Raw genomic sequence first — 13,541 nt, 5'->3', positions numbered from 1 at the left:
AGAGTTGAAAGAGCTATACACACCAGAGCCACACTCAAAATATATTCCAGAGTTAATTCAACATGACATACATTTCATCTTTGTATAAGAACTGTGATGACCTGAACTGTAAAATCAACAGAACCACGTGAAATACCTGTAATGAAAACCTTTACCCATAAAAAATTCTTCAGTTTATAGATTCAGGGAAAATTAGATGTTTAACCCTCTCCTTCAAAAACTGTGAACAATATTTTAAGGATGTACAAAAAAATATCTGCCTCCAGTGTAAAAGCATATGAAATTTATAGCTTTTCCCCAAAAACATAAGGCAAGAATTTTGCAGTTGTGATTGGTGTTTCGCCTAAGAGCTTTATTATTTAAACTGGAAAACTTGCAATATAAGCTACCTAGCTAAGATCATGAGCTTTGCTGAAACATGATTTTAAAAGCTCTATTCTTGTATCTTCGGTTTGGAGAAAATCCAGGAAGGAATACAAAATTTGCATCTCCATTGTAGATTGTTATGAACTAATAAAATGTTGTCATCCTTTTATAAAACATTACTATGATTATAACAAACATAATGAAATTGATTACTGAGATAATACTTTTAAAATTTACTAGAGACTACTAGAGACTAGTATTAACAGGAAACAATACAGAAATATTTCATGAAATGCCATTTATAGTTAAAACCAAGACAATACTTTATGTATGTAAATTTTTCATGCTTTTAAAAAAATATTTTCTATAATATTTACTTTTTTATTACATACAAGAACAAAATAATTTTAAAAGAAAGGAAAAACACCCCAAAATCCTAAGTAAGAGTACATGTGCACAGTCTTTTGCAGGAAGACTCCAGGCCATTTCACAATTGGTGAGAACAAACTAGGCAAATTTGACACACATTGCTGTGGTTAGCATGACACTCAGGTTATTTATTATCTTGAGTAAAATCCTGTAATAACCACACCTTCATGGCTTTTAGATTGGGTTAGCACACCTCTGTCTGGTTCAGAGTAAAGAAACAGTGAGCTTTTGTTTACCTGCAAAATCACTTGAACATATGCTTTGGTAAATAACTGCTTTTCACATATATAAACATTTCCCACTAACTTAAATTTGACTTCATCCTACTCATGAACCAGAAAGCAAAAGATGTTCCCCATAACTTTTGCTCATATGGTCTTATCTGGCTTTTTGATTAATTAAAGCAGAATTTCATGTGACATCAAAACACCTGCAAAGCAGCACAGATCTGCAAGACTTAGGATGCCCAGCTAATTGCTCAAAGCCTCGATCTGGCCAACTTGCCCTCTCTGACACCATATATACACCTGTTCCCAGTCCTGCACCACTCTGACTCCTTAGCAGAAACTGATTTTGTTTTATTATACTTAATATTTCCTGTATTACTTCCTATTTTCCCCCACAACCTATGGGTCTTAGGTAGGTAAGGTATGAAACTTAATTAAACTGTTATAGACCACCTGAGCAGCACCATGATTTCAAGTGAGCCAAAAGCAGGACCTGGAAAAAGGAAGGGAAAACTCTGGAATGAAATGATAGAAAAAAGGAAATGTGCACACAAAAATTTACAATGTCTTAACACAGATGCTTTGTACAGTGGAAAGTATAGAAAACAGAAATATAAAATATTGGATTTTCAATCTAAAAAATGAAAGTGACTATTTTCAAGATTGAGAGTGGTCTCAATAATTTAAGGAACATGAAGACAGAATGTAAATGATTTTTTGAGACTTGAGACAGCACTTTAAAATTTTTGTCAACTTTTTTATTATATTCTATAACCTTTGTCCTTATTTGAGCAAATATGATGAAAAAATAATTTAAAGAAGCATTTCACCTCAGTTACATTTGAAGTCATCAAATCCATTTCTTAAGAAAACACAGGATTTTTTGGAAATATATGTCCTCTTACATATAGTAGAGGCTAACAGACTTATCTAACATATTTTGGAATTTAATCTTTATCCAAAAATATTGTATAAGTTAATTTACCTATATTTGTAAATGGCTGCAACTGTTGGGGCAAGATACAAACTGTAAATTTGTTAGTTTTTATTTGTCTGGGATCCAGTGGTAACCATAACAACATCTTTTCTCATTTATCTATTCTGGCAATTCTATCATTCTTTGAAAATTTCTCACGTAGGAGTGTCTTTGATCAGAGCTTCTTTTCCTAGACTTTACATCTGCAAATCATGTAATAAGAGCTCAGATTAGATGGGAATGCTACCTGGCTTGGGAAGAGCAGAGGCAGAAAGACAAAACAGTGAAGAACCGCCCATATTACACCAACAACAATATTAAATTTACAGAAAATTTCTTGGAGATCCTTATTTCTCTTCACTACCTGGGACCTATCCTGTTGGACCTGTAGGCCATGCAATCCTGTTATTGTTCTCTCATCCTCATTGTCCCATACAGCCTTTTTACAAGGCTTACACAAATTTGGTTTATTGCTTAGGGCTGACAGAGTGGGACAGCCTAGGAAGATTTTCAGGACACTGCTCCAATTTTTACACATAGCCTTTCACAGTGTGATCTCTCTGAAACACTTACTTGATTTATGGCATGTGTTTTATCCCTCTGCTAATGCATAGTGGAAGGAGATCACAGAGGAAATGACCATCTGTATGACAGCTACTGCTCCAGTAACTTCTTGATGAGATTTTTCCAAGTGATTTCAGTGTTAATTATGATAATGGGCAAGAGTCAAAGAAATTTCTCATTCCATTTAACTTACAGAAACAATGCTATTTTGGGGAAAATGAAGACACATTTGTTATCTATCTTCTCAAATTCCTCTAAGGTTGAGCTGCAACCATGAAATTTCTTGACACATATAAAACTGAACAGTGAAATGTCAGTTGTTAGGACAAAAATGTTTTACTTATGTTTCTGATCACTACTCTGGGCTTTGCAGAGCTGTTATAAAGCTTGGCAATATAGTTAAAGCCTACTTGAGTCCCATCTAGACTGGCAAGATAAACTACAGTTTATATATGCTTAGGCACCACTACACTGTAAGTCCCTGAAGAAAGCACTATTTACCTAGCAGTCAGGACCTCACTTGGGAATGTCAGCTTGCCAATCATCAGCTATAAAATATTGTACTTTCTCTCACAGCTTCTGTTCAAACTTCCTCCTTTTTTCAACATATGGGTATTCTCAGAAAGTAGCTACTTTGCATTAAGGATAAAAAAAAGTGTGGCTATAGGCAGGAAAAAATGCTATAAACACTAAATATGAGTTTCACATTTTATTATTGAAAAAATCTGATCTTGAGAACATTGTTGAATTTTCAACTCAAAGCACCATTTTTAGCTGCTAGCACAGACAGTCCAATCTACTATCTGACGAACAATTTGGAATCTTTTTTGCGAGTCACCACTGAATGTCACGACATTTCTGAGACCAGAACTAGTTGACAATTCCAACTATGATTCATGAAACAGCACAATGTACAGCTCGTTTCCCACAAAGGAATAGGCTGTATGATGCTGCTAGCACTAAAAATTTGCTGTTTGTCAGTGAGCTAAACAAGTGTGACTGGGAAGAGACCCAATATGTGTGAGAGAAGATATATGCAGAAACTTGATGTCGTTTTCCTGAGTTGATCTTCCACATAATCCTGCTTACATTTATTCTCGGGCTATTCAGGAAGATTAATTTTTCCAATAGTGGAATTATTTTCTAGTGGTGTTTATTTCTATGACTGTGAAATAGCTTTACTGAGAAATAAACAAGTGAGCATGTGTTTGGAGATAGTTTGTATTACAGAAGTGAATTTAAACCAATTGCTAAAGCTGGCCAAATTCATTAGAAGGATTGTGTTTCCTGATGAATTTAACTATTTTTTCTGTTCCAGAATGGGTAGAAACAGATATTAGATTTAAATAATTGTAGTGGGCTTAAAATGTTTTCTTTAGGCTCTGTCCAATCAGCTGAATCCACACAGAAAAAAAACATCTTTTGGAGTTTTTTGTAGAAATAGTGATGCACAACTCAAAAGTAACAAATGACAATAAGAAATGATTTAGACAGCTATTCTGCCATTTCAAGAAATGTTTGAAACTCTAATTCCCTCTCATTCCCTACTCTCTTCTATAGCTCATAAAGAGCTACCATTAAGAGACCAGTTTATTTATTTTTAACAACTGCTGCTGCAGGTAGAACATAAGCATCCCTTTCTCTTACTTCTTCAGTGTGTAGCTTTATAAAGATTTCCCAAGTCTTTTCTTATTTCCCCCTCCAGAAATCAAAGAAAGATTTCCGAATGCAGCTAAAACACTGCCAGATATTCCTGTTTCTGGATCTTGAAATCTAAAAGACAGATATTTCTTCTATAGAAGTTTCTTCTAGAACTAGTTTTCTCCTGCTTGTTTTTAGTAGCAAAAGCTCAGTGGTGCTTCTGCTTTCCTGCTGCCAAGAGAACAACTACAGTTGCTGGTCCTCTCCTAAGGCAGGCAGGCTGGAATCAGACATCTCTTCCTTAATTCTTTTTCCTCCACCACCATATTTGACTACAATTTGACTTCCAGTGAAACTACATTGAGATCATGGACAATTTGAGACAAGATGGTGATTTCAGCTCTACAATACAGATGATCATGAAGGGAGAATTAAGGTTGTGCAGAGGATGGAAGTTCTTTTTCCAGGACGTATTTAAAAAATTTCAAAATGTATCTTCATCCTGAACTATATGAGTTTCTTTTTATTATATTCCATTACACACACCTTTGAAACAGTGGTAATTTCAAAATGAAAATGCAGAACTTTTTATTTGGAAATTGGTAACTTTTTCCTATTTTTTTTTCAGAATTAAGGAAAACTGGTATGTTTTTGAGAAAAAAAGATCGTATTTCAGTTGGTTTTAGAAGATTCTCCAGAATGACAGAAGAAAAAAGATGTATGAAGAAAAAGGCAAGATGAAAAACAGAAGCATTCTCAAGAAGAGATTAAATGTTTATTATTTTCCTCTTCATTAGTTTTTAATTTTACTGTTTTTCTGTTACCTCATCAGGCACTCCTCAATGCCAAATTTTTAATTTCAAAAGTAAACAATTGTGATTCTGCAGTTCCTCTACATAAGTGCTGTAGTGAAAGAAAAGGTAAAGTAGGCCACAAAACCAAAGGAGGATTCACGCTTTTGTGCAATTCCAGCTCTCAGCTGAAATCTTTAGCTTTCCTCTGCCTATGGATTGAAATGTTACTGACACACATGCACAGAGGAAATTTCTGTATTTCATTTGGATTAAATCTTGACTTTCCATTTTAGCATGTTACTTCTTGAAATTCATCTCCATCAGCACAATGCAGTGTAAGGAGTATTTCAGTTATTCAATTTACACTAATAAAATAGTTTCTTATCAAAGTCATCTCATTGAAACAGCAGAGAAACCCAAAAGTAACAGGATGCAAGTGTGATGAGCTGCACATATCAGGAATTTCCTTGGCATTTGATTAATTTTTTAGCAAATTAACAACAACTCTGGAATTCCCACTTGCTCCTGCCTTCTTGAATGTTTTCATATTTCTCCCAGCCACTTCCTTCCATTTTTCAGGGTTAATCTTCAACACAGTACAGCTTTTCTGTGAAAGGTCACAGAAGGAATTTGTTTAGTAATCACATCATTTTAGGAGATGAGAATTGGAAAAAGATAAACTGGATACCTAGGATGATGTGGCAAAGAATGGAATAAACTGAGATGCAAAGAGACAGTAAGGTGGTATGCTATATAAGAGAACAGGATCAGTCTTGCATCCACAAACAACAAAGAAAATAATCATAATACAAAAAAGTCAGCAGCCCTTTCCATGGTGTAGTACTCCTCCATTTAGAGATGCTAGCAGGGTTACCAGACTTTGCCTGAAACTCCAGCTCAGATAGTAAATTCTAATTCTAAAGTGGAAGTGGGTATTTTGACTTTTCCAGCTCAAGTATCGTATTTGGATTTGTTTAATAGAAATAGCATTTAGTTAGACTGCCAAATGTGAATTTGAAATTGCTCTGATAGGTTAAGAGCAATACAGTTTAGAGCCCCTTAAAGCCATATCCTGCCCCTAAAATAAGAAACATGTCCTGTATTATACTTGCAGTCTCATGACTTCAGACTGTTAGAACGGAAACTGGAAACAGAACTAAAGAAAGCTTTGAACTGTTATTTTGGAGTTAATGCAGATTAAACCAGCACTGGGTAAAACACAAGCAGTGCTCAAAGGAGCCTTACATTTTGCCTGCATTATCATAATTTCTGGTATAGCTAAATACCTAATGCAGAACGATAACTTCTTGAGATAACATTATATTTTACATTACTTTTATGTCCTTTAGTGAAATCCATAAATAAAGTATAATTTTTCGATTTTTGTTTTTTTTTTTTTTGTTTTTACTGTCCTGGGTTTTTTTGTATTTACAACGTCAGCACTGCCAGCACTTTAAATGTAAGTATACATTACTAAGAAGTACGTGCAGACAAGTGGGAAGGCAGTTTTATGAAAGACATCAATAACATAAGGAGAATGAGGTGAATAACTTACAGGGAAGGTTAAACTATGAGTCTGTGTATATTGACTAAATACTGACCTGGAAGGCTGTAATATTTGTCTGTAAGTATGTGGAGGCTGTAAATATCATGAAGAAAGGAAATAACTAAGAAAAATTATCTTTAAGGACTGATGAAAAGGAAAAGCATCTTGGGCAATGAGCATGATTAAGGTATGAAATAATAATCACAGGGAAGCAGCGAGAGTTTGACATTGAATAAAGCACTGTAGAGACAGTTACAGGAACAGTTCTGCAATGGCAGGATATAGCCTACATAAGTTGAGGTTTTCCTCACTTTCTTTTCTTTGATTTTACTATAGTAATGTCAAAAGCAGCACAACAGCAAATTCCACAGAACGTTGCCCAAGTGATATTCTGCAATTTTTTCTTTCTTCTTTTACAAATAGTAAATTTATTTGCTTTTCTTCCTAACCTGTGACACTTTTTCAACAGTGACTCTTTTTCATCTGTGACACTTTTTCTTATTTCAACATCCTACTGGTTTGGTCGTTTTAGTAAGCAAACTCATTGAATTTATTTCAATATGATTATTTATGACACAGAAAAAAACCAAACAACCACCAAACAGCCAAAAACAAATAAAGACTAGTTTCATTCAGGAACTGTGAAAATATAAAAACTATACTGCTGGTACTGACAAGAGTAATATGTAATCCAGCAGGAAATACTGCTTAATGTGAGCATTTTAGAAATCAAAGATGAGGAAACACAGGGAAAAGGTACCTTCTTGATGGTTTCCAACATCGATCGTCCTCCTTGCCAGGGTTTAGAGTTCTTCCTGATGCAGGTGAGGCTGGCCATGCTGTGCCACTTCCTGTCCTCCAGCTTTTTATGAAAGGCATTTGCCAGTAGGAGGACAGTGTCATATATATACAGGTTTGAAATCTGTAAGGAGACAAAAAGGGAAGGATTAGCATTTTTATTTGTAGTCTCCTGCCAGCAGCCAGAATTTATCATTTGTTTTGCCTCACCCATAATCCTCTGGTAATTAAACACCTTATTTGATATTAAGAATCTGTAAGAGTCAAAATGCCATACCTTTGGGTTCTGGTAAAATCTGTATCTAGGGCCTGTAATGCTGGAAGTGATTTGCAGCAACCAGCTACACACACGAGAAGTACAGACAGCCCAATCACTGGCACAGCTCCACTTGCTGGATTTAAAGCCCTACTCATGAACGTAAACAGATTTTCTTTTATTTTAAACCAATTGTTTGCAAATTTCAATTTTTCAGTCACCAGATATTTGGACACCATTAAATTATTTTCAAGGTTGTTTTGTTCTTTTGAAAAACAGAAACTCAGAAAATTTAAAATCATTTAATTGTGTTTTTTGCTCCTGATTTTTGTAGTCAATTCTGATTGAGGCAATTTCTGGTATGAAATATAATTCAGTGTGCAGAGTGCAATTGCATGTAGATTCTGCAATTTGTAGTGTTTCCTGTTGAAGTATTTGGCATTGGCTGCTAATTCCTCACAGGATAAAATTCTTACAGAGTAAATGCATATGTGTTTCACTGCAAGCATAGTTACACGCACACAGTATGAGGAAGTTCCAGTTTGGGATCAAAGACAGAACAGTTGAACTCAAGAAAAGATATCACTTGTGTGCCAGTTCCACTTACCCATGTACTATTTTTATATATGTACTTTCAAATGCCCACAGTACAAAGTCAAAAGCAAAAGATACAATTAAACGTAAAAGAACAAAAGCTCAGAATTCATGAACGCTTCTGAAACAAGTAATTTACAACATAGCTTTATATCAGTCTTTTCCGTCCTTAAATGGCAGGAACATTTAAGTTACTGACAGTATCATAAAAAAAAACCCCTCAGCTGTCCTGAACAGAGGTTCTCTTCAAGAAAAATTATGTTCAGAAATGAAAAGGACCTTCAGGAATATTATTTTTAGATAACCTATTGGTCATTTGAAGTTATTGAGGGAAACTCAGTTTCCTCATCTGCCTGATAACGGGGTCTGTAGGGCATTTCTAGTGCCTGACAACAAATTAGTCAGTGGTAATTTGCTAACTGAGGCAAGGCTGCTGTGGTTTTTTCTCCATCAGTCACAGACAAGCCAAAAAACACTTTCTCGGATTTGTGGAATATGTTGACTGCTCTCTGTAAAGGTTTTTTTTACACAGATACAGATGGTGTGTTCAAAATCTTTTACCAGAAGGAAGCTTACAATAGAAAGTACATCAACTTTGTGGAGAATGCCCCTATTCTGTTGTTTAAATATATCCAAAGACTGGGAAAGTCCCACCACTGTTGGGAGGGGCTATATGGCAAACAAACACAATAATGCTGAACATGTGAGACAATGATTGGCAAAGCCACACATCACCTTAAAAAACAGGAGGAAAAAAAAACCTAAGGGAAAAACCCCCACCTCTCTTCCTGCCTAATTACTCTTTTCCATATAACCTACTTTTATGTTTTTATTTTCTTTTCTAAATTCTATCTTCATGCTGGCTTTGCTTGTGTCATCCACAACCTGCTCCATACTGTTCCTAGGAGGGTTATGTGACAGATTCCTTCCCTGCCGAGCATCCAGGAAAGAAGGAGTTTTTCTCCTTACCTGGCTAGAATTATTTCAGACTTTTTGCCTTCCATATTTTGTCAAAGGATACCTAATTGTCTGCCGCTTTCCCTTCTGATAAACTCTCAGAATCCTCTATTACCTTTACAACTCTACATTGTTAGTACCACAGATACACAGAACCTCTGATCCTTATTGCCCTTTTTCTTTAAATGATAATGATCCTTCACTCCATCTTTCTGGAAGACACTTCTTTATTCTTACTCGGGCTTCTCCAGTGACTCCAGTGGCTATGAACATTTCCATTTCAGTATTCACCCAGGAACAAATTTACTTCACACCTGCAGATGCATAGGCCAGGCATCACCGTGCATGACAGGATTAAAAACACAGATTGAGGATCTGGGTTCAGAGTAATCAAGCACTTTTAAAACAACTTGGATGATTTGCCTGTGTATTGTAAACCTACAGAGAATTCAAAGCATTTCAGCTAAAACTATATTTCTCCAATGAAGTCAGTACTAGAGGGACATTTGCTGGAATGGGGAGGAAAGGAATTATCACTGTGCGGTGAGGCAAGGTTTTTTTTACATAAACCTTTGCCAAAGGGATAAAAACATCCCTTTCAGGGGATTGCCAAAAGGAGAGAGAGGCAATAAGGTCACTAACGAGACTAAATTGGTACATGAAGGGCTTCAGATGGCAAGTCATCATTTCCCAACAAATTGACATTGCTTTCAAGGTAGCTTCTGTAACCTACTGTCATGGGAATAGAAGACAATTGTCACAGTTTATGAGGAAGGATGCACTCACTAATCTAAGAGTAATATAGCTGGGCCTTCGTCAAGTATTAACAGGGCTCAGGAGGACAGAGTTCAGCAATTATTAAGCATTGTTATTCCTTCACTAATAGTTCAACTTAACATTTACAGCAATCAATCACTGATAATTCAATGATAAAGACACTACAATTAATTCCCGTTTCTCAAAATCACCCTTCCCTGTCACTACCAGAACTATGCTTCATTAGTAACTGTCCTGATGAACAGAGCAGGGTTGTAACTTAAAGTCACTTTACACCTTTATTAATTTCCCACATAAATTTACTGGGGCATTTAATGCATTACCTCATATGCCTTACTGATCCTTTATTTATTCCAAGTCTCTTAGATGAGAGGGGGGGACACTTGCATTACCAAGTAGTATTTAACTGCATAACCTTCTGTTGATGTAATTCAAAATTCAGAAGTGATTTTTTTGTTCCAGAGCATAGAAGAAAACTATTTAGCAATCAGATTAGGGATGAGTTATTAATCTGGATTAACAGTGGTCATTTTATGCATACCTATGATATTGCACATGTTTTTAGACAAAAAGGTTATGGTACTAAATACTTCTGTGAATCCGGTTTTTAACTTCCCACCTCCAAAACAATAAAAATTTATATAAGTAGTTTCAACTAGAAAAATTCCAGAGACACAATGAGGCATCTTCACCAAAATATTTTTTCAGTGTTTTAATAAAGATGCTGAAAAAAATTAATTATTCACACAGACTTTAGGGGGAGTAATTCAGAAAAAAATAAATCAAAAAATCCACCCTTATAATTTCCAGAGAATGTTTCTGATTAGTCACACTTCAATGTCATAAAAAAAAGAGCATTAGTAATTTCAATTTTAAACTGTTCCAACTCCCCATTGGATTAGAAACTAATTTATAATATTGTTGAGTAGAACAAAGAAGCAGCAAACAAACCCCACAGCTACTCAAAGGTCTGTGCATCATATGAAGACACAGGGGAAACTGTGTCAGAGTTTTCCTTCCTTTCAGTTTCTAATGTTGTCTCACTCAGCTAATAATGAAGCACAGCCATCTCAGGGAAAGGATGAAAAAAGCAAGTTAACTGTTTTTTGTGAACAGTTAAGCCAGTAAAGCTTCCATCATTCCTTTGACACAAAACATTACAAAAGCTTTCAATAGAAATATTATAGCTCTCCAAGTTATATGTTGATCATGAAGCACAGGTTAAGGCATGGGATCCTATCTAACACATTAAATGGAATTTGCCAATTTGTCGAGAAAAAATTTTGATTTCTTGAACTTATCTTTCCTTGAGTCAGTCAACTGTTAAAGTGAAAATGAAAATGAAGAGAAAGATAAATTAACATATGAAGCTTCCCATCAATACATGATTTTTGTTTTCTGCCTTGATGTAGTTAGTAACTGTTCACGAAAACTGCTCTTTGCAACCTCTAGTGCCTTCATGTAATCACACCCTCAGCTTTAACACATTGTCTGTAGACTACCCAAGTTCCCCTTAGGAACATGCTGCCATAACAGCATGGTACAGCCTTAAAGGACTTCCTAAAAAGTCTCTAGAGATATCCAGTGCATCTATGGACCTTACACAGCCCTGTTTAAGAACTCTACTAGGAGGACCGTGCAGTGTGCTACAGCCAAAGTTTTTCATGTCATCAGTTATTGTTTACTGGCCATGTTGTCCACAATTTGTAACAGACAAAGGCTCTTACAGCTAATCTGGAACAGGGCAAGACTATCCACACTTCTCCTTTTACACTTACATATTTTCATTCCAAGCACAGACTCTTCAAAACCTCCCTATTTTTCTCCCATTGTTTTCTCTCACTCTTCCTCCACTGCTAAAAACAATCTTTCCACAGTTACAAAAATGAACACAGGAAAAAACCAAACCAAAAGTAAAATCAACATGTTAAGCCAATTTCACACTCCTGATTTGCCATAGCTTTGTCATGATGAAGCCTAATGAGAGACGGAGGAATTTTTCTTGGAAAAACTGTGTGAAATCAGGAGGACAGTGACCATGACCCTGTTGCTGAATTCATGTGGTAATTAATTGGTACAATTGTGGTACAATTAATTGTAATTTGTGATTAACAACCCTGAAAATAAGGCCTCTTTGGAACTTAGATTTAGATGTATACACTAAGACACTTGAAATAGATGATGTGGGTGATCCCCAGGAAGACTTTCCTATTGACAACATATTTGGGGCTTAGAGAAGCACAGCCACTCAGGAGACATTGACTACAGGGAGGAAATTCTTCTTGGTGAGATGACAAAAATTAAAATTTAGCAGGGCAACAAAATGAATACCCCACTACCTGGAGATCAGGTGGCTTTTTTGGATGTTTATCTCTATTACTGTGGAGCGGGCAAGTTGTTCTCCATTGGCCACATTCACCCACCCTAACCCAAGTATTTCCTTGTCATGCCATAAGCCATCAAGCTACATGTCAGAGGGGACATGAAAAATAACATTAAGTTACACTAAGCCCCTGGGGAAAAACTTAGAACTTATCTAGAAAGACAGTTCCCAGGTGGGGATAGACTAGTATATGAACTACCTCCATGCTTTGGGAGAAAGGGTCCTTCGGATCACACAGTGATGAAGATATTCTGTGGTTGCCACGGAAACAGCGCTGACTTATGTTTTGGGGAACTGGAAATGTCTGTCGAATAATTGTTAATCTTCCAATTGACCTTCTCACCAGCTCCTGCACATCCACGTCATTTATTTCCTGAAAGATAAGGCAAGGGAGAGAATATGGATGAGAGTTAAAATTCAGTGACCAACAGATCAGAAACAAAAAAATAAACTGAGTGGAGCAAGAGGCCTGTGATTGATACACAGCTACTGTCAAGCTCTGCCACAGCCTTGAAAACAATGAGTGCATGCTCATTAAAACAAGTGACATACCACCCCTAACTGCACAACTTTAAAGAGTACTGTGCCCAAACCTCACTAAATACTTGTAGATGTAATTGAGCCTAGTTGTTTCATTTGGGATTTTCTCTGCCTCTCCTTTTACCCTTTTCTGATCTTTAATTTAAGAAGTGTTTCACAACATCCTTGACAGATAATGTGTAAATCAGCAGGAATTCATACCATGATGTATTTCTAAGTGTAGCATTACTTAGGAGCTGTGAAGGTAGAGAGAATTTTTCAGGTCTTAAGTGTTCATTTCCTAGAAACAGAATATCAAGAACCTATAAACAATGTGTAAATTAGCAAACATGTAAGTTAGCCCATTTACCAAAAGGGCAAAGAAAATGCACAAGATCATTCTAGGTGCTTGCTTATAGCAAGACCTAATTTGAAAACAAATTTTTATTCCATAGGGAACCTATTAAGGCTTACGACAGAATACTCAGCTCCACAGACACATACTTTAAAGAAAAAATAACTAAGTAAATACATCAATATGTGAAATATTAAGCTTAAAATATTAACTCTAAGACAGGTTAGGGAAATCAGAAAACCAGTTCTTTACATAGCATAAATTCCTGCAGCTTGGGAACACATTTTTTTACGCCATTGAATGATGAGCCCCTCAGGGAATGTGGAATAAGAGGAGCACAGGTTCACAGGCAACAACAA

At 35.9% G+C, this 13,541-nt stretch overlaps 1 protein-coding gene across 3 annotated transcripts in view; it reads right to left on the bottom strand.

The window, feature by feature from the left end:
- Positions 1 to 13,541, bottom strand: part of GRID2 (glutamate ionotropic receptor delta type subunit 2) — a 698,274-nt gene that overhangs the window by 197,645 nt on the left and 487,088 nt on the right. For all 3 annotated transcript variants that reach the window (XR_005564017.1, XM_027731749.2, XM_039382594.1), the window contains exons 6-7: positions 12,508 to 12,681; positions 7,304 to 7,465 (exon numbers count right to left, since the gene is read on the bottom strand). Coding sequence is in view for 2 of the 3 variants with exons in the window: in XM_027731749.2 (XP_027587550.1) it covers positions 7,304 to 7,465; positions 12,508 to 12,681 (336 nt within the window). In the remaining variant the exon portion in view is untranslated. The remainder of the gene's footprint in view (positions 1 to 7,303; positions 7,466 to 12,507; positions 12,682 to 13,541) is intronic.

Source organism: Pipra filicauda, unplaced genomic scaffold (genome assembly GCF_003945595.2).
Source record: "Pipra filicauda isolate LSUMZ 115617 unplaced genomic scaffold, ASM394559v2 scaffold111_size4109106_pilon, whole genome shotgun sequence".
Lineage (NCBI taxonomy): Eukaryota > Metazoa > Chordata > Aves > Passeriformes > Pipridae > Pipra > Pipra filicauda.
This window is presented reverse-complemented; position numbering and strand designations above follow the sequence as displayed.